This window comes from Nematostella vectensis, chromosome 4 (assembly GCF_932526225.1).
Source record: "Nematostella vectensis chromosome 4, jaNemVect1.1, whole genome shotgun sequence".
Taxonomy (NCBI): Eukaryota; Metazoa; Cnidaria; class Anthozoa; order Actiniaria; family Edwardsiidae; genus Nematostella; species Nematostella vectensis.
In genome coordinates this window covers 2,445,193-2,467,039 of record NC_064037.1, presented here as the reverse complement: position 1 = coordinate 2,467,039, position 21,847 = coordinate 2,445,193, and the positions used below count along the sequence as shown (strand labels likewise).

Below are 21,847 nucleotides of genomic sequence, written 5' to 3'. Positions count from 1 at the left end.
CGTCATCATCTATACCCCACCGTCATCATCTATACCCCACCGTCATCATCTTTACACCACTGTCATCATCTATACACCACCGTCATCATCCATACCCCACCGTCATCATCCATACCCCACTGTCATCATCCATACCCCACCGTCATCATCCATACCCCACCGTCATCATCTATACCCCACCGTCATCATCTATACCCCACCGTCATCATCTATACCCCACCGTCATCATCCATACCCCACCGTCATCATCCATACCCCACCGTCATCATCCATACCCTACTGTCATCATCCATACCCCACCGTCATCATCCATACCCCACCGTCATCATCCATACCCCACCGTCATCATCCATACCCCATCACCATCTATCTACTTCCGTCATCCATACCCCACTGACATCATTTCCACCATAATCATCATCACGAAATATCAAATAATAATGTTGTTGATACTATTTTTGATCTTATTTCAGAACTACATGAAAATTGTAGACACCTATTGATGTTCTGAGCAGAATCCCATTAAGAACTGGCATAAATCAACTGATCTCAAGCCACTGCAGATCCACACTCATCAAGGTGACATCAAGCCATCACAATTTGAAGTTCACAACTTCACTTTTAAATTAACGTCCTGTAAAATGTCCCATTATTTGTTTAACTGTTTTATACCGGAATATAGGTATTTATGTTGGCATGACATAGTCTGTGTTCATTGTAGTTTTAGTACATAGGTCATGGTATTGTTTGTGGTTTTGGCTAGACCTTATCTAGATGTCATGCTCTAGGTCATCACTAAACATCCTAAGGTTGTTTTTGAGAGTAATTTTATTTTCCCTCGCAGGGACATAAGCACATGATATATAAGTTTTCATATACACATTGATACAATGAGTTTTATCACGCCATGAACTCTGAATTTCGCATTCAAATGTATTTTCAGAAGCATAATATAATCCCTATTATAAAGTATTTATTGCAGTAATTATTGCCATATAAGAACGGTTTGGTGGTATCGTTTGGTTCCAGTAAGCATGTACCATAAAAAAATATATATCTGCTCTGATGATAAAAAACGGAACCAACAGCTTGAGAATACTTTGTATCAATTATATTTTTATGAGAATATCCATATATAATCTTTTTATCACCTCATGTAACCGACATTGAATCAGTTTTTTAAAAGTTGTTTTTAGTAACTGTAGTTTCACCTTTGCCAAATGGACGATTGTGCTTATGAATAATAACTGTTGTGGGTAGGAATTAGAGACCCTAAATGCTTGTTTCAAATCACTGAGTCGCCTACATTTTGATTTCTGTTACACAGAGGCTTCACTGCATGACACGCTATTTTGGTAACTTGAATATTTTTCAGAGGTTCGGCCCATTGAGGGTCTAAAAAGGTGTTGGAGAAGAATTGTACGTAGCCAGTCTGTGTGGAATTTAAATATTTTAGCAACAGACCCAAGCTTCTTAACTTTGGGGATCGAGTCTATGAAAATCCATGCATTGGCTAATTTAAGTAATATAAAATCTTAGCCATGGTAACGTGCATCGGTGTTGAAGCCTTTGTTCATGGAAGTATTAATGTGCTTACCACATGCAAAGAAAGGCTATTTTAATCTACCCCTTCGTGGTGATCCCAACTTTGCTAGTGATTAACCAGTGACGACGAAGCTTTAGTGGCTTTGGCCTGCAATTAGTGTTTAGACAGTACTTCTCAAGGGACAGTACTTTCTCAAGGGCAGTTAGTCTTTATGACGGTACTTCTCAAGGGCAACCATGGATGTGTTAGCTTTACTCGATTATTTCTTGCTAGTCTTGAGGATTTATTAATTAACTAGTAGCATTTTAGAGATAGTTATTTGTGAATAGGAACTGTAAATAAGGACATTGGGTTAACCTACTTCGGTAATATGGTTTCACATTATTCATTTATTCTTTTTGATATATGATTTGAGAATTGGCAAAGCTCATTTTTGTATAGATCTCTTACGTAGGCGTATATGATTTGAGAATTGGCAAAGCTCAATTTTTTATAGATCTCGTACCTAGTCTGCCAAATCCGTGACCATATCCAAAGTGTGTTTTCCCGGTTGATCCTTATGTTTATTTTTAGGTATATAGTAGAGCTAGGCACCGTAGTAACCAGGGCTTGCTTTCTTGTCCCTCACGCCCCCGACTCCCTCTGTGTCTGTGTACTTTTTGGCATGAAATGCTGCTGTTTACTCTTAGAATATTGGCAATCCTTATATTTGTGTGCATATATTATGCTTTTTATTTTGTCAGTTTAAAAAACTGAATTGCTATGGCAGCCAAGACCTTCTTGATGGTGCTAGTCGACCCTCAAACATCTCACCTAACCTACCTCTATACCCAACCAACCCATTGCTAGATCCACCCAATTTACCTCTATACCCAACCAACCCACCCATAGCAGCCATCCAACCTACCCCTAGACCCGACCAACCCAACACTAGCACCCAACCCTAGATCCACCCAATTTTCCTCTATACCCAACCAACCCAACCCAAGACTCACCCAACCCACCCCTAGCACCCACCCAACCTACAACTTGGCACGAGCAACCCAACTCTAGCACTCACATAACCTACCCCTAGACCCATCCAACCCATCCCTAGCACCCACCCAACTTACCATTAGACCCACCCAACTTACCACTAGACCTATTCAACCCCTAGCACCCACTCAATTTATCACTAGACCTATCATCTCCCTAGCATTCACCCAACCCTTGAGGTGAAGTTTGCTGTGCCGAACCCAAGTTTCTAGTCACCTTATTTTGACATAAGGTTTGTTCTGACTATGACGCAAACGTATATTAAGTAATACTCAGTTTTCTCTAAGCGCTTGCTTGTATACTTGTGTCCTGGTGAGAACCTACCTTACGAGCTTTCACTGCCGGTCTTCCTGAAGACCTCTCTTATGGGCCCGTGATTTTCCTTCAAGTGCTAGCACCTCAAGAAGGTCTTGATGCCTCTGAGAAAACTTGGGAAGTCGTTCGAAGTGAGGGAACGCTACTCTGTAGATGCGCACCGTTTGATTGAAGGCAAGGTTTAGGAATAGAGTCCACAAAGTAAACTGGGCTCGTTTTGGCAAAGTAGAGTAGTTTTCAGTTGAGGAGTATTTAAGTTTTCTCAAGAAAATCACAATGAATATTTCCCCAAAAAATTCTTGCTATCAGGCCGGGCAATTGCTAGAGAATTAGACCAGTTGCACGATCAAGGAATCTATTATAGATAGTGAATTAGTGGTGAGACTATCATCCACCACTCTAATCTTAACATGAAGATCTGTAGATATTTAACAATGGTTGCACGGAGTATGTCACTTATAAGCGCAAGGGAGCGGTCACTGCTGGAGCAAATCTCGAAAAGGTTTGGAATGATGTGAAGCTCAGGAAATTCGTTTACCGAATGTCCCCTGCTCAACATAGATGAGGCCAACGATTCCCGCTTCATGTGGTGACCCCGCCCATGTGCCGTCAGTGAGTTCTTCGGTGCAGCAGGGGTTATGAATCTCTGAGGTTTGTCGTCGAATGTTTATTACAGGGGGTCAGTGTTTGCCCTCTTTACTGGCCTGATAGAAAGTCATTCCTTGACCCAAAGTGAAAATTTTAAATATGCACTCGAAGACTTGGGTGCTGTATATTTATTATCTTATTCTATTATCTTGTTACTTACATTTTTCGTACTTTAAAAGTATAGCAGGAGGAAAGTTATCCTAGAGCTCTTTTTATGACCACGAAGGTTAGCTAATCAGGTGAATCCGTTGTCTCGACTTCAACTTCGTTTTGGGCTCTGTGGCTCCACATACAACTCGAGCCTACACTCGTAACAGAACTAGTGGAGGAGTGGCCGTAGTCTGTGTTGATGGGCGATTTGCACTAAGAAATCATGTGACCTTTTGAGAGGCAAACTCGAACCAAAATAGCTTTCTATAAGAATAAGCCCTTTCTGGCATAGAAACGCTCAGCTTTTTTAATTTTTCTTTTTGTTGTTGTGATTTTGCTGTCAAAAGCCGGAACGCCCCCCCCCCCCCCCCCATAAAAAATAGTTTTTTTTGTGTGTGCAAGTCGTCTATTCCAGATCTTAGCCCCTTTCATCTGTGTCTGTTTTCTTGTACGAGTTGTTGACTTTTATGACGACTGTCAATATTGACAGGATATTTAACTTGGCCCTTGAAAGTCGCTCCAATCCACACGTCAGTGGGAAACTGCTTACCTATACAAAGAGCTTTATTTTTGCAATGCATAATACTTTAGCAGAGTATTTCAGATAATAAATAACCCCCTTTCATAACCTACATATCTAATGTTACAACGACTAGCAGGGCTAAATCCCAAAGTGCACAACAAAGCTGTGGTTGATGCCGCGAGTAATGGATTCACATTTGATAACTATGCTTATAGGAATCGAGATAAAAAGAGAAAGTTTGTATTTTTGAAAAAGAAAATTTATAAGATCTTTATTCCTCTAAATAGACTGTATTTCTATGAAAAAGAGTTATGGTGTAGAATTTCTTTTAGGGGAGGTGAATGAACCTTATTGCTTCATTTTGACCCTCTTCCTTGTTTTGTTTGAATGGAAAACTTCCCTTCTCACCTTCCCTTGTACTGTCCTGCTACCTAAGGGGGTGTGCTTTTCTAATGATTGCACTACAAGCTACTTAACTATGTGAGCCTTTGACCAAGCCATATGAAATAGCCTCAGAACAACTAACTCTGATGATGGGCAACGCTATGACAAGCCCTTGGCAATCTTGTGTACATCCTTTTCTAGACACTTCTTATAGTCAGTAGATCCGACTTGCGTGGCAATGTTATTTTGTTTTTAATATCAAAAACTCACATCATGATTCCAATACGACTTCCCCTGTATTATTTGATGCTTTAAAATTAGAATGGAGTTGTTTTAGTTGTAGCATGGATTGCTATTTACGGATATGTTCACGGTTAATTCATGGGTGGTCAAAGGCATAAGCTACCTGGTATTACGTTAAACAAGTTTAATTCTTCATGATTTAGTTGGCGAGACGAGCCTTCTCGTATTTTGTGTTAAATGCGTGCTTATTCTGTCAAAAGTACCTGAGACTTTTGCTTGTACAGTCGTTTGGTTCCGGATCTTTACCCAGATATAACTCTCTGATCACAGTGGGGTCGTTTTGGGTAAAATCCTTTTGAACCTGTTGCTCAATGTTATTCGTAAACAAACTCATCGGAATTAGACACCAGTTTGTGTTGGTACCTATTTTGTAAGTGAAGTGATTTAAAACCAAGTTTCTAGTGTTATCGAAGTTGGCTTAAACAGGCTAGCGATCAGATCGCATTCATTACACCGTTGATGTTTGTTTATGACATGTATGGAGTAACATTGAAACAGATTATTAAACATTTTGTTCTCCAAAGTTTATTCATCATATTGTGTCCATTTACTCAGTTCGACTGCCCTTTGGGTAAAGTGTTTCTTGTGTTGGTTTCTAAGTTTATTTATCCCTTGTGTCCATCCAATAGTTGAGTGCCCCTTGTTGTCCATCCCCAGTTATTATTCCCTTGTGTCAATCCCCATATTTCAGTATCCCTTGTGTCAATCCCCATATTTCAGTATCCCTTGTGTCAATCCCCATATTTCAGTATCCCTTGTGTCCATCCCCATATTTCAGGACCTCTTGTGTCCATCCCCATAGTTCAGTATCCCTTGTGTCCATCCCCATAGTTCAGTATCCCTTGTGTCCATTCCCATATTTCAGTATCCCTTGTGTCCATCCCCATAGTTCAGTACCTCTTGTGTTCAGCCCCATAGTTCAGTACCTCTGGTGTTCAGCCCCATAGTTCAGTATCCCTTGTGTCCGTCCCCATATTTCAGTACCTCTTGTGTCCATCCCCATAGTTCAGTATTCCTTGTGTCCGTCCCCATATTTCAGTATCCCTTGTGTCTTTCCCCATATTTCAGTATCCCTTGTGTCCATCCCCATAGTTCAGTATTCCTTGTGTCCATCCCCATAGTTCAGTACCTCTTGTGTCCATCCCCATAGTTCAGTATCCCTTGTGTCCATTCCCATATTTCAGTATCCCTTGTGTTCATCCCCATAGTCCGGTGTCCATCCCCATAGTTCAGTATCCCTTGTGCCCTTCCCCATAGTTCAGTATCCCTTGTGTCTTTCCCATACTTCAGTACCTCTTGTGTCCCCCATAGTTCAGTATCCCTTGTGTCCATTCCCATATTTCAGTATCCCTTGTGCCCTTCCCCATACTTCAGTACCTCTTGTGTCCATCCCCATAGTTCAGTATCCCTTATGTCCATCCCCATAGTTCAGTATCCCTTGTGTCCATCCCCATAGTTCAGTATCCCTTGTGTCCATTCCCATATTTCAGTATCCCTTGTGTTCATCCCCATAGTCCGGTGTCCATCCCCATAGTTCAGTATCCCTTGTGCCCTTCCCCATAGTTCAGTATCCCTTGTGTCTTTCCCATACTTCAGTACCTCTTGTGTCCCCCATAGTTCAGTATCCCTTGTGTCCGTCCCCATATTTCAGTACCTCTTGTGTCCATCCCCATAGTTCAGTATTCCTTGTGTCCGTCCCCATATTTCAGTATCCCTTGTGTCTTTCCCCATATTTCAGTATCCCTTGTGTCCATCCCCATAGTTCAGTATCCCTTGTGCCCTTCCCCATAGTTCAGTACCTCTTGTGTCCATCCCCATAGTTCAGTATCCCTTGTGTCCATTCCCATATTTCAGTATCCCTTGTGTTCATCCCCATAGTCCGGTGTCCATCCCCATAGTTCAGTATCCCTTGTGCCCTTCCCCATAGTTCAGTATCCCTTGTGTCTTTCCCATACTTCAGTACCTCTTGTGTCCCCCATAGTTCAGTATCCCTTGTGTCCATTCCCATATTTCAGTATCCCTTGTGCCCTTCCCCATACTTCAGTACCTCTTGTGTCCATCCCCATAGTTCAGTATCCCTTATGTCCATCCCCATAGTTCAGTATCCCTTGTGTCCATCCCCATAGTTCAGTATCCCTTGTGTCCATTCCCATATTTCAGTATCCCTTGTGTTCATCCCCATAGTCCGGTGTCCATCCCTATAGTTCAGTATCCCTTGTGCCCTTCCCCATAGTTCAGTATCCCTTGTGTCTTTCCCATACTTCAGTACCTCTTGTGTCCCCCATAGTTCAGTATCCCTTGTGTCCATTCCCATATTTCAGTATCCCTTGTGCCCTTCCCCATACTTCAGTACCTCTTGTGTCCGTCCCCATAGTTCAGTACCTCTTGTGTCCATCCCCATAGTTCAGTATCCCTTGTGCCCTTCCCCATAGTTCAGTATCCCTTGTGTCTTTCCCATACTTCAGTACCTCTTGTGTCCGTCCCCATAGTTCAGTATCCCTTGTGTCCATCCCCATAGTTCAGTATCCCTTGTGCCCTTCCCCATAGTTCAGTATCCCTTGTGTCTTTCCCATACTTCAGTACCTCTTGTGTCCGTCCCCATAGTTCAGTACCTCTTGTGTCCATCCCCATAGTTCAGTATCCCTTGTGCCCTTCCCCATAGTTCAGTATCCCTTGTGTCTTTCCCATACTTCAGTACCTCTTGTGTCCGTCCCCATACTTCAGTACCTCTTGTGTCCGTCCCCATAGTTCAGTACCTCTTGTGTCCATCCCCATAGTTCAGTACCTCTTGTGTCCATCCCCATAGTTCAGTATCCCTTGTGTCCATCCCCATAGTTCAGTACCTCTGGTGTTCAGCCCCATATTTCAGTATCCCTTGTGTCTTTCCCCATAGTTCAGTATCCCTTGCGTCCATCCCCATAGTTCAGTATCCATTGTGTCCATCCCAATATTTCAGTACCTTTTGTGTCCTCCCCCATATTTCAGTATCACTTGTGTCCATCCCCACAGTTCAGTATCCCTTGTGTCCATCCCCATAGTTTAGTATCCCTTGTGTCCGTCCCCATATTTCAGTATCCCTTGTGTCCATCCCCATAGTTCAGTATCCCTTGTGTCCATCCCCATATTTCAGTATCCCTTGTGTCCATCCCCATAGTTCAGTATCCCTTGTGTCCATCCCCATATTTCAGTATCCCTTGTGTTTCCCATAGTTCAGTATCCCTTGTGTCCATCCCCATATTTCAGTACCTCTTGTGTCCATCCCCATAGTTCAGTATCCCTTGTGTCCATCCCCATATTTCAGTACCTCTTGTGTCCATCCCCATAGTTCAGTATCCCTTGTGTCTTTCCCCATATTTCAGTACCTCTTGTGTCCATCCCCATAGTTCAGTATCCCTTGTGTCTTTCCCCATATTTCAGTATCCCTTGTGTCCATCCCCATAGTTCAGTATCCCTTGTGCCCTTCCCCATAGTTCAGTATCCCTTGTGTCCATCCCCATAGTTCAGTATCCCTTGTGTCCTCCCCCATAGTTCAGTATCCCTTGTGTCTTTCCCAATATTTCAGTACCTCTTGTGTCCCCCATAGTTCAGTATCCCTTGCCTCTATCCCCATATTTCAGTACCTCTTGTGTCATCCCCATAGCTCAGTACCTCTTGTGTCCATTCCCCATTGTTCCGTTACCCTTGTGTCCATCCCCATTGTTCCGTTACCCTTGCTTCCATCCCCATAGTTCAGTACCTCTTGTGTCCATCCCCATATTTCAGTACTTCTTGTATCCATCCCCATATTTCAGTACTTCTTGTATCCATTCCCCATTGTTCCGTTACCCTTGTGTCCATCCCCATTGTTCCGTTACCCTTGCTTCCATCCCCATAGTTCAGTACCTATTGTGTCCATCCCCATATTTCAGTACTTCTTGTATCCATTCCCCATTGTTCCGTTACCCTTGTGTCCATCCCCGTAATACAGTGCTCTTGCGTCCATTCCCATAGTTCAGGGGCCGGTTCCTGAAAAGCCGATTGATTAGCGCTAGCCCAGGATTAATTTGGCCTAACTCACGATTAAATGTTTACCCCTGTATTAGTTCTGTTCCCGAAACGCTGGTTAGCGACTCGAAAATTGTGCTGGGACAAACAGAAAGTTACATGAAATTTATACTTGAAACGAATCTGTCTCGCTAGGGGGGGGGACGTGTTTTGCGGTATTGGCCCTTTTTTGTGCGAGATTGCGGTAAAAAAGAAAAAAAACATGCGGTGATATTCTCGCGAGTCAGCAGCTGCAACGTACATTAAATGCAGTTTTTCAAAACACTGCGAGATTTTGCTTTTTTTTTTAAAAAATAAATAAATATTGCGGTGTTAATGGGATGTCGCGCATGCTCTTCGAAACCTCGTCCTTCTGTGCGGTATGCTATTTTTCGAAAATTTTGTGGTATTGCGGTAATAAGACCCCCTCCAACCCCCAACTTCATGCCATCCCCCTAGTGTCACCCACCAACTCGGATCCTGTAAATGACATTTTCGGCAATGAAATACGGGTAATTGCAGGCGATGTAGAGGTGTTTTGGGGCTTCTCTGCGAAAATAAAGCCACCTAAGGTAAATCTGAGTTACTCTCTATTGATCTACAGGGTATCCTGTGTGGATTTAACCAGGGGATGATCTGGCTTTTCGGGAACGATGAGTTATCCGTAGGTTTACTAACCTACGATCAGCGAATTTTAACCCGGGATTAGGCGATCTAGGGATCGGCCTTTCAGGAACCGGCCCCAATCATCAATTTCACATTTTCTATTATATCGAACAGATATTTTATATACATTTTAACAAACATGCTAACGTTGCTATTTACAGAAATTGCAAACCTTTAATTCATGCAAAGGGAATGCATCGTGTATGAAAGATATTTCTTAAATAAAATCTCCATTTCTGCTCAGAATTGTTTGAAAAAAAAAAAAAAAAAAACATGAAGATTCTGTGACTTCTTAAGCTACAGAACTGGCGCCCGTTTCTCGAAACACCCGAGAATTCTCGGGCCCGAAAGCTTAATATTGCATTTTTGTTCAAAATTTCGCATGTTTTCATTTTGGAGAACCGCTTTCATGTTTTAGAACAGTTTGAACTTCCACTCGTTCGTATTTCAAATGATTATGTTCAATAGGGCTATTTTCGAAGTTTTGCCGAAGCCAAAAAGTTACCCGAAAAGTCTCGGGTGACTGCGAGGTCACCAGAACTTTCTTAATATTTACGCCTGTGAATTTCGGGCCCGAGAAATTCGGGAAAATTCAAAATCTATAAAATCAAAAAGAGGATTATCCTTCACATTAATCTTTGTGGTAAAATACGATGTTTGACCTTATTTCAACACATTTAGATACCATCTTTTCAAATTTAAGGAATAAAACGTTTTCGGGCCCGAGAATTCTCGGGTGTTACGAGAAACGAGCCCCTGGCAGGCGACTAGTAATCCATACTTTCCTGTTTATCTCTAAGCACTAAAAGGGGACTTGCGCTAAGACATCGTGTGACCTTTTGGATGGCAAATTGACTGTGCCCGCCACACCAGAAGAATGAAAAAAAAAAAAAAAATCTTTAAATGAAACTAAACCCTTTCTGAAAAACATTTTTTTTGTTTTATTCGTAAGGACTGCATACGTTGTTTTTTGTTGCTGTTTTTTTTGCCGCTCAAAGCTCGAGCGCGCGCTAGTTTGCCACCCAAAAAGACACGTGATCTCTTAGTCCCCTATTCCATGCTAACAAAGCTTGAAAAGTACGGTATAGTCCCTGCCACTCCTGTGGTCGTTACGATATTGGAATCAAAGGTAATTCCTTTATCCAATTTCATTGAAATTGCACAATAACTGCCCCAAATCAGTGGATGGAAATGGATGCTTTTTCTTAGTATCTTACAAATGGCCGCTTACAGGGGCTTGGTAACTGTGGCTTTCAACACTCAGGGAATCTCAATGATTCATAATACTAAGCTCCTCCTGGTCCCTCTTGTCAGTCAAATTACTGAGTACTTTGGCTAGAAAGTTCTTAAAGTCTTCCCTCACAGAGTCTGGGTCTTCATCGAGATTCGTATGCACACATGTTACTTTGGAGAGACTTGGGGCTACGAAATACAAACAACAGTTGAGATAAAATAAATATCAAGGTTTCCATGATATTTCCATTCTTTACATAATCAATTTCTATGTTTAAATTTGTGTGCCTTTCAAAGTTTTGTTTCCCTGGAAACAAGTGGTTCTAATTCTTTTTCAACCTTTGAACTTTTACTAACAGGGACCCCAGGGTAAAGTTTTGTTTGATATTTGTAAAAGTCCCTAGTTTTCATTGTTTTACTTTCCATATGACTGCCCAACACCCCTACTTCCCCACCGGCCACTCAGCAAAAAGTCCTGCCTGCCATTATACTAACCAAGGGCCCTCTATATAATGCAGTCTGTATAGTTATTCGGCATAATGCTTACGTATCTGTGTTCTTGTGCGCTCTGTTCCCATTGGTTTGTGGTGAGCAAATACTATACATTGTGAGTCCTTCAACATCTGGGTTTGTACAAACTGGGTGTACCTGATTAACAATGGATAATTAATAATTAACAATGGATAATTAAATACATGAAGGAGAAGTTCCAGGGCGAAATGCAGTATTTCAATTCTGGTATTTTTTATTGGAAAATATTTAAAAAGTGTTATGTAACAGCCGTCCATGTGCGCATATCTGCACATTTTAACTAGCCCATAGGTCCCCTATAGTATTGGAGTCAAAACAGGATTTAATAATGAGTCAATATACAGTAATAGGCAACTTGCATTAAGAAGCCATCAATGTGACTTTTTGTGTTAAGCAAATTCAAGCCCAAATAGACACAGGAATGGCTGTTATAGTATGCCAAAAAGCAAAGATAAAAACGGAATCTTTCAATAAAAATAAGCCTGTTCTGACAGGTACTTTCTGGCTGATTCGTAAGCACTGATTAAGAAAGATGCTATTTTCTGTTGTTATTTTGCCACAAAACCCGGCAGGCAAAAGTATGCCAGTCAAGTCACCTATTTGTAATGTTACCTATGTCACCTATTTGTAATGGTACACTATGTTTATTAAGCATGTCGGTATATAATAGAGGCACTAGGTTCAGAATCTAATCAGTTCTGCTAAAGGTAGGCTCTTGTCAGCTATATATAAGATGCTAATGTGACAATCATTGCGTTACAAGATTGTGCTACATGACACTATTGACTCACCAAGTTTCGAGGTCCTTATCTTGGTTTGGCTGGTCAGGATTGTAGACTATAATGACTCCATTGGCATCCTTTTGAAAAGCAGGCCAACAAGTGGAAAACCTATTATGGCGAGCAATCAATTCTTTAATGATGAAATCCTATTATTGGCAGAAGTCTGTAAATGGTAGGGATCTAGAGGTGATTTCACCTGCTTATGAAGGGGCAGACAGTTAAGTACGCTGGCTACCAGAGTCTCAGTCTTCCCTCATTTGGCAAAGCAGCACTTTTGCTGAATGTCACTAAATGAGAGAAATTGCATACTCTGGTACGAAAGGTAACAGGGCTCTGAAAAGTTTGGTTGAGTCTTTATAACTCAACCATCCTGTATCTGCCACTTTGTGGGAAAGACAAAGACCCTGCCCTCCATGCTGGGGCACCATGGTGGACTGACTACTTAATCCATTGATCCTTAAACCAGCATGTAGAGCCGTGAGAAGTACCCACATGCAAAACATTTATTCAAATTCTGGTATACTAGATGTCGTTTTTGATCCTTAGCAGTACGATTCATAAAATGGTGTTCACCTGTGATTGCCACTACAGTCCCATAGCTCAACTTCACAGTTAGCTGTTCTTCCAGGGGTGATCTCAATAGAATTGCACTCAAATTCTAGAATTCTGGAAAATAACAGAAATGCATTAAACAAACCAGACATGAAACTTTGAAACCACTTGGGATGGAAGAAAACATGCAGATGATGTTACTATTCTGTTTTGGGTTGGATGTTGCATGAAAAAAATGATGTGTGTCAAGGCCAGATCTGTACAATTTCCAATGCGGCAACATGTTTTATTTGGTCAACAGTCATTTTATTTTTCTAAAACACTTTTCCATGGGACAATTTGTGCTGTTTTTTTAACAGACAAGGTGGCAGCAGTAGATTTTGGATGGTAGAGGAGATATGGGAAAATGTACACTAGAGAAAAAGCGTTCTGGCTATGAACGAAAAATATCATTTGACGGTTTATGCAAAACGCTTTTACGACATTAAGAATGATATCAAGTTTCTACGACAAACGATCTTCAATTTTCAAGATTGTTAGTCCTAAGGTAATATCGTTCTTCCCAAGACAAGATAATTCTTGCTATTTTTGAAATCGTTCATCACAGAGGTTAACACTTGAAGGCAAGAACGTTTTTTTCCGATTTTCAGGAACGTTGTTCTGAAGAAACGATCGTTTGAAGAACATTTATCTGTAAGAGAAAACCCTGAAGGCAAAAAGGTTCTTCCGATTTTGATAATCGTTACCAAAAAGACTACATCGCTCTCTCGAGAAATGCTTGGTTTGTCAATTTTAAGCTATATTCCAGCTTGGTCTATGTGACATTAAAGCTGCGGTTTAACAAGTCATTGTTTTGAAAGAGAAGTAAAGTTTAAAAGCTCACTCGCTTTCTTAGTTTGCATACAGCTCATAATCAATTAGAACACTTTGCCTATTACGATGATTGTAATGGCCATTAACATGTCATTGTATTGCAAAGACAAATAGAGTCAACTCGCTTTCTTAGTTTGCATGCGGCTCAAACTAATTTGTCGATTGTTATAATAAGTTAAAGTATTTTTAAAACAAAATGTGAAAATTTCGGATTGCTCTCTTCAGGATCATGTTGGTATCCATCTCAAATGACAAGTAAACTTTAAGAGCGTTCTTCCAATTTCCTAGAACTAATGATCTACCAAATTATTATAATGTTCTACCAACTTCAAGAAAACCATCTTCAGAACTTTCCGAATTATAGAGTAGTATCTTGCGAACTTTTTTAGCGTCTTTTTTTTTCAGAATTCTTCTGATTGTGTCCAAGGGACGAGATCGTTTATGAACAATATAAACTAAGCAAGATGGTTCCATTATTATTAACAAGATCATTCCCTCAATAAAGAAAAAGCAATTGCTGATCTTTCCAGATTTGCCCAAAAAAGTTTTTCCCAAAAAACTTTTCCCTTGCTTGGTCACATATCAATAAAATGAAAATTTGGGAATACTTAAATACTGGAGGATCAGTTGATATATTTTATCATCAATATGGTATTGAAGTCAAACAATGACAGCAGAGTTGTTTGGACCGGTTGATTCGGATCATAGCTAAACCAAGATCTGAATGTAAAAGCTTGATAGTCCAAAACTAATGAGGTAAAGAGCATCTTTGTGATTAAAAATTCATGAAAAAACATGATGTCGTGGACGCCACACTAAGACTCAAGTCACACAAAATAATTTGTGTTATATCGAACTCACAGCAATGCCACATGAAAACACTAGAGTGTTACATGTATTGTCAAATTGAAAAATGGCAACCTGTTTTGCAAAAAAAACTGTCACAAAAATTTTGCATGTAACATCACCTTAAGGGGTTACAGGATCAGAAATGATTGGGTGGAGAAATTCTTTTCTTTCCTTTCTATGTTCTTGGCTGATGCTATTGATTGTGCACGCCATTCTCAATTTTCCAACTTACTCAATGATGTGAAAAGGGGGTGGGCCAAGTAGTTGAAAGCATAGCTGGAAGGTTGGGAGCAGCAAGAGCACAAATACAACTTCTGTGGCATTCTACGTTTTCGTCGCTTAAGGTCTGGAAAATTTCCACCACAAGCCTCACGCCACCTCTCCCCCCCCCCCCTCCCCACCCAGCCACCACCACCTTCTCCGAAAATACAAGAACCCGAAATGATAATTAATTTGCCGAAAGCAAGGATGATCGCGTTTTCACATCATAACGGAAGCTTTTACATTCTCTCATTGGATGAAAAATGGGGTGTGGATTTTATGCGACCGGATCTTCGAAGTCTTTTCAAAACTGGTAAGGACGATATGAACGCTATTTTACCGTACTCCTTGCGTAGGGTGATAATCGCCACCAGAAGTCTCTGTAGCATCTGATAGAAAGTTTGCTATGACAGTCTTCCCACTCTGTATACGAAAATAGCAAAGGAGTTGACGAAATTAGGCGGTGTAAAAGAAAGAACGTAAGACTTAGCAACGGACAGCTGCTGTTGTTAGCCAAAATGATCAATGGATTCTCGGAAGAATTCGGAGTGTCATGCCTAAAAAATGTAATCTTTTTAATTCTAAAGCTACGTCTAATATAATTAGGAAGTTAAATTTTACCTCACATGGTCCAAGAACGAGGATTTTCGATTTGAACATCCCGAGGTAAACACTCGTCTCTTTTCGTTTTCGACCCGCTGAAGAATAAACAAGATGTCCGCTATGGGTGAGTAGGGACTGGGTAAGATGCACAGGAAACCTGAAGACGGCAAAATCAAGCATGTAATAGAATAAAAAGGCGGCGAATTTGTACTTATGTTAACGATGAAAGAAAAGCAATATACAATACTAATCACAAGAAACAAACGCCTCGGAGAAGACGGCTTTGGCCACGAAGGCGGGAAAAAGCGTTCGCGAGGGCGAGGTTCTATTTGATCGCAGGCGATCGTGTGCGATTATGTGGAATCACCCTGCGATCGTGTATGATTACATAGAAACTTGCCCTGCGATCGTGTACGATTATATGGAAACTCGCCCTGCGATCATGTACGATTACATAGAAACTTGCCCTGCGATCGTGTACGATTATATGGAAACTCACCCTGCGATCGTGTGCGATTATATGGAGACTCACCCTGCGATCGTGTACGATTATATGGAAACTCACCCTGCGATCGTGTACGATTATATGGAAACTCACCCTGCGATCGTGTGCGATTATATGGAAACTCACCCTGCGATCGTGTGCGATTATATGGAAACTCACCCTGCGATCGTGTGCGATTATATGGAAACTCACCCTGCGACCGTGTGCGATTATATGGAATCACCCTGCGATCGTGTATGATTACATAGAAACTTGCCCTGCGATCGTGTGCGATTATATGGAATCACCCTGCGATCGTGTGCGATTATATGGAATCACCCTGCGATCGTGTGCGATTATATGGAATCACCCTGCGATCGTGTGCGATTATATGGAATCACCCTGCGATCGTGTATGATTACATAGAAACTTGCCCTGCGATCGTGTACGATTATATGGAAACTCGCCCTGCGATCGTGTGCGATTATATGGAAACTCACCCTGCGATCGTGTGCGATTATATGGAAACTCACCCTGCGATCGTGTACGGTTATATGGAAACTCACCCTGCGATCGTGTGCGTTTATATGAAAACTCACCCTGCGATCGTGTACGATTATATGGAAACTCACCCTGCGATCGTGTACGATTATATGGAAACTCACCCTGCGATCGTGAACGATTATATGGAAACTCACCCTGCGATCGTGTGAGATTATATTGAAATTCGCCAGGGGCGTAGCCAGGGGGGTGGCCCAGGGGCCCCGCCCCCCCGCCCTCTTCAAGCAGCCAAAAATACAGTAAATGTATGAGACATTATCTAAAACACAGGAGAAAATTCCTTGAAAAGGCCTTTTGGGCCCCCTCCTGTTAAAAATCCTGGCTACGCAACTGCTCATCCTGCGATCGTGTGCGATCATATATAATATCGGAATGCGATTGGTTGCGATCGTTCGGCCAATTAGCTGCGATCAAGAACGATCATAACCAGCCCAAGCATAAAAAACATTATGGTCAGAAACAGATGAAAATAAACTAAGAACGTTATTTTCTACACTAGCGAACGTAATCACAGTAACGTAGTCAAAGTCAATTGAACCCTTAGGCTTTTTCACGTGACTCTTTTACAGATATTCAGGGGGGGCGCCAGCCCCCTACTTTCGAAAGGGAGGGGCAGGGCCCCACCACTTTTCCGAGCGGATGTTTCTTTATATATTAACGTCTTTTTAAACCAACGGGTTTCAAGCGGTATATAGCAACCAACATGAAATTTGTTGAACAGTTTAAAATCCCAGCGTTCTTATAAATAGGATTTGGAACCACCAACCACCCCTCCCCCCTAAAACCACCAACCACCCCTCCCCCTGGAACCACTACCCACCCCTCCCCCCAACTTTGGCCCCCCATTTATGGGACCACTCTGCCGCGCCTGATTATTCCATTTTTTGCCATCGTCTTCTACTTTTTCGTTGTTGTCTCGTACTGGCACGATACATAGTTTTGATGGCTATTAGCAAATTAACCTAGCATTCAATAGCAAATGTTATCAATGTCAAAATAGAACATTTAAATTAAAATAGCAAATTTATTAACATAAATGAGGATAGCGTTATTGAATCATGAAAAGCATTTCATGTAAATTCGGAAATACACATTCAGATATACAAGCCTCGGACTTAAATTTGACTTTTTTCTTCCAACACAATAGAAAAGTAATGGGAGTAATGATACAAACATTACTGCTGCGAAATTTACAGACCGTATGTTTAGAAAAGTTTGACACCTATGGATTCAAATCACCACTCATCATCAGCCATGCTAAGATTCTTATTTCAATATAATCTGGCGTATTTGACATATAGAGAGCTATTGTTCTAAAGGAAGCAAAAAGGGCTTCCTAGCAACCTATCGTGTGTACATTATGTCACTACCAACTCCACATCAATTCTCTAAAATAATTTACAAAATTTAAAGGGAAACAACCTCGAAATACAATAATTGATACAGCAATGATGTTCATCCGTAATCAAAACATTCCCGTTTCCAAAAAATACCTTATTAATTAGTAGTGTAGCAACTTTACGACTTTTGCAAGGAAAATTATTTCAATACTAACAAACCTTGATGGGTATTTCTCTTCTCTTTTCGGGGTAAATTTGTGGAAGGGACATTTTCTTGAATCGCCTCTTTCATAGCAGCCCTCCGTCTTCTTGACATAGCTTAGGATCGCGCGAAATCTGAAAACTCAATAAGATTTTGCCGGATTTGTCTCGCAGGCTTCATCCGCTACCTCTCGTTCTAATTTTAACTTTTTTCTAGACGCTATTTGAATTTCTAATGAGGCCTCTTTCGACAAGCGGTAATCCAACAAACAAAGCAAGTCGTCGCTGCATATCTTGAAAAGCTGATATCGCAACAAACTCGGGACGATTTAAAACCGAATTTTAATATTCTCAGTGGCTCTCAAATAGGCTCTCACAACTCCTGTCTAGGTAAGACGGAAACTGAAGAGCGTTTTGAATGTTACGTGGCGTCACCTGTTTCATGTGAATTTTACAGCTGCTGATGAGAGTAGCATACACAAAAAAAAGCTACCATGAGTGATACTAGCTTTATTTTTCCAAATATTTCTACTTTATTTGTTCTAATTAAAGATTAAAAGTAAAACAAACATAGACGCGCTTCTTGTTATTTTAGTATTTAAAAAGTGGAAATGGTAATGCTGCTAAAAAAATAAACAATAAAACTTACAAAAAAGTCGCTCAGATTTGAATATTGGAAGCAAGAGAAGTCCACTCATTGAATAAATGTCTAAAAAAGCGAAGAGAGAAAGGATTGCGATAAAATAATATTTGCCATTTTGCAAATTTTGTTTGCACACAGAATACTGTGAAGAAGAAGAAGTATTGAGTAAAGCAATGGCGTTTTACCAAAAAAATAAACAGTGTCAATGGGAACAGCGGGTAATTTTAAAGGTTCTTATCACCTCCCTTTTCTATAATTTCCCGACGGTTGTCGTCAAATCAACAACACTGAGGTGTTAGAAGTCACCATGTTACCATAAAGGTATCTATTTATCCGCCTTATTCTCTCTTTCTACTTCACTGTATCTTTTTATTCAACCTAATACAATACACCAAAAACTGGAAATCGACTCTGCCAAATTTTCGTCTTTAATAAGACTTCTTCAGGGCAGACTCCTGAAGAAGTCTTATTAAAGACGAAAATTTGGCAGAGTCGATTTCCAGTTTTTGGTGTATTGTATTCATTGTTCTGGTACGAGATCGCGACAGTTTGGGCTTTTTGATTCTATTTTTATTCAACCTGACACACTTAGGCTGGATTCGTACGTCGTCGCATTTGTTGAACATGTCGGTTGAACTTGTGGTCAATTCTAACCTCTCAATTAAAAAAGCATCAATGTAGCCAAAAATGCCAATGGCTTTCCTAATTCAGCAATTGTAATAAAAAAAAATACTATTATTTGAACTTCTTGGCATTGAAATCTCTAGACATTTTTTAAAAATGTTTTTATACCCCTAAGATAAGTCCAAGTACAAATTACTTAGCAGTTAAAATACTTAACGTTTACGCATCACTGAATCGGCATTACCTTGTTTCTCCTTTTTCTTATCAGCCTTATTCTTTGGAGCCATTTCGTGTTTAGCTCTATAAGCATTTTTCCTTGGAGCAGTCGACATGTTGGTTATGCATAAAATTAACTATAATGATAAGCGTTCCCGAGGGTGACAATCACCTTATGGATAATTTACAGTTATTTGTGTTGAAGTTTAGGATATTTTTTCCTCCGGAACAAAAGTTGTTTTTGACACTTATTCTCATGAATAATAAACGAGAACTGATTTCCTAGATAATGAAAAAAAAAAAAAAAAAAACGTTTAAGTTTTTCTTAGTCAGATAAAAAGTTTAATAGTAAGTTTTTTTATCTAGTTTTGCGACTCTTTGAGTCTTTATAGCTGCTCTAGAGTATAGATATATAGAGTTTGTTACATTTTTCTCTGGCCAAAGTCGAAGTGGAAAATGAAATGTACAAGAGCAAATACATAAATATTTTGCCAGCTTTTCAATGTTGATAATAAAACACAAAAGGAAAGGAGACTTCATTACTGATAATTTATGATTAAAGATAAAATTGAATTGCCCTTTCAGGATTTGCAAAATCCAGCCCAAATTGTACAACAAAATAATTTCCCTTACAGTAATTTCGGTATGCATTTGTAGCTTCGAAAACTTAGCCATTAAGCCTCTTAAGAGGTGAGGGAAATTGCTTTGTGTAATGAAGTGTCGCTTATAAACCATTTTACAACGCTAAATCATTGCTTGTGGGGATAACTTCTATGGCTGTCAAGCAGTTAGAAGCGTCATGTTTTTTTAACAGCTTGACAACTCATAAAAAAGGATCTAATTTTGGAAGAACAATTCTCGATTAAGTGGCATTTGCCCACGAAGGCCTGGGTACAAGAACTCACCAATGCAACTTCCTTGGGGACGCATGCGTGTTGCATCGTTCATTTTGCTGTCAGGTTTCTTCTAATTTCTGCGAGAAACAAATAAATTTGCCCTTACTTACTTCTTAATGGGGGAGGGGGAGGAGGGGATACTACTTGGATATTGGAAATTCTTTTATCTAAAAACACTTTGAACTATCCTGGGATACCTGACCAGGAAATCAGAGATGCAAATTTTCTCTCTGATATTCCACTTTCCAAAGAAAATAGCACAGGAGGCTGCAAGGTATATGTTTTCTCGTGTTTTTTTTTTTTAATTTTATTTAAAAAAAATAAAAGGGGACTGCTGCGGGAGTTGATATGCATTCCTTTTATGTGTGTCTACGCATACGCATATATATTTTATTTTATATATTGTGAATAAATGAATTAATATGAGGGCCAGGGTACTCTAGACCTTAACACGATTTTAGGCTCGACGTATTTCCAGGTCAAATGTTCCGTCCTTTGCGACTTTTTAGTTGCGACTTGTTTTGTAAAAGTACACAGTAAAACAATTAAATATAAATGACTTCATAAAGATATGGAACAAGCGGAGAAAAATAAGCTTTTTTAAAATACTTAAAAGTATTTCAAAGTTCAAATCGTGAGAAAGGCACTAGTTTCAAAGAATTACTTTCTTGCCTTCAAAAAAAAAAAAATATCCCAGATACCATCTATAGCTATAGAAATATGTTTAAGGGAGATACTAAACATTACAACTAAGCACGAAGGGAGTTAATTTAAATACCCACCTAAGTATGGACTGTAATTTTTCGTCGTACGCAGTTATCATGTACAAAATTGGAGTTGAGGTGAATAAAAACAAGAAACTTAGCAAGCTTCTCTAAGAGCGTTGCGAAGGGTTAAAACAAGCGGAATGGCAAAAGTGATTAGTTTATCATCAAATATTAATGTTTTACTTGAGATCTAAATAGTTCTGATTATAATATGAATGTTAAGCGCCAATCGTAAAGGTTATATGTTCAATACAAGGTTTTATTTTTAATTCGCTGCTTGTTACTCTCCAACCCATAGGGGGTAGGCCGCGAAGTCATAGATATAATTGCAAAAGAATAGTATTTGGCGATCTTTCATTAAGAAATTTTGGTGGTCAAGGGGGGAGGGAGTACGCGTGTGTTATAGTATTTATTCGTTCAGACGTCGCACCGAGTAGACCCTATCCTTTGATGAATGCTTAACAAAAATTCCTTGATTCTGCCTTACTCTGTTCTCCGTAGCGCACAGGTGACGTGATGTTAGCACGTGAGGCCGTTCGTTTTGTCGTAAGCATCTGGTCGACGCCCCATAGTTAGGCAACAGGATAATCTCAAGTTGCCCGAAAACCATTAGGTGCAATTAGTTGAATTCAGTGTCTGTTCAAGCCTTGAAAGCGCGATCTTTTAGCGCTATCGGCTGTTAACCGAAATGTTGGTGGTTCATGCCCACCCAGGGACGAAAACGAAAGAATGGGTATCTTCCAACTGATTGGCTAACAGCTTGAATCACGTGGTTGGCAGAGTAACCTGAGTGGCTAATAACTCGAATCACGTGGTTGGCAGAGTAAACCAAATGCAA

General features: G+C 40.2%; 2 protein-coding genes across 11 annotated transcripts in view; one reads left to right on the top strand and one right to left on the bottom strand.

The window, feature by feature from the left end:
- The window catches only part of LOC5511558 (RNA-binding protein Musashi homolog Rbp6), a 34,385-nt gene extending 28,958 nt beyond the window's left edge, over nt 1-5,427 (top strand). For all 8 annotated transcript variants that reach the window (XM_032380968.2, XM_032380965.2, XM_001631892.3 and 5 more), the window contains one exon: nt 474-5,427. In XM_032380968.2, coding sequence (XP_032236859.1) covers nt 474-503 — 30 coding nt within the window. In that variant the 3' untranslated portion in view covers nt 504-5,427. The remainder of the gene's footprint in view (nt 1-473) is intronic.
- A 5,371-nt stretch (nt 5,428-10,798) lies between these two features.
- Nucleotides 10,799-21,159, bottom strand: LOC5511559 (intraflagellar transport protein 22 homolog). 3 transcript variants are annotated; one of them, XM_032380873.2, is made up of 8 exons: nt 21,025-21,159; nt 20,252-20,319; nt 15,296-15,372; nt 15,015-15,097; nt 12,713-12,805; nt 12,149-12,247; nt 11,374-11,474; nt 10,799-11,015 (listed from the first exon to the last, which is right to left on the bottom strand). In XM_032380873.2, the coding sequence occupies exons 2-8, from the start codon at nt 20,292-20,294 to the stop codon at nt 10,864-10,866; spliced, it is 648 nt and encodes a 215-aa protein (XP_032236764.1). In that variant the 5' UTR covers nt 20,295-20,319; nt 21,025-21,159; the 3' UTR covers nt 10,799-10,863. The 3 variants fall into 3 exon arrangements, with proteins under 3 accessions (XP_032236764.1, XP_032236763.1, XP_001631982.2); XM_032380872.2 differs by lacking the exons at nt 20,252-20,319; nt 21,025-21,159 and adding an exon at nt 19,375-19,562; XM_001631932.3 differs by lacking the exons at nt 20,252-20,319; nt 21,025-21,159 and adding an exon at nt 17,882-18,391.
- Nucleotides 21,160-21,847: the final 688 nt, after the last annotated feature.

Excerpts from the sequence above, each read along its gene's own strand:
- LOC5511559 (XM_001631932.3), bottom strand. The coding sequence starts at position 17,978 with ATGTCAAGAAGACGGAGGGCTGCTATGAAAGAGGCGATTCAAGAAAAT. Across the intron at positions 11,475-12,148 it reads GATAAGGACCTCGAAACTTG|GTACACCCAGTTTGTACAAA; the intron begins GTGAGTCAATAG and ends ATTGTTAATCAG. Across the intron at positions 11,016-11,373 it reads GCGCACAAGAACACAGATAC|CCCCAAGTCTCTCCAAAGTA; the intron begins GTAAGCATTATG and ends TGTATTTCGTAG.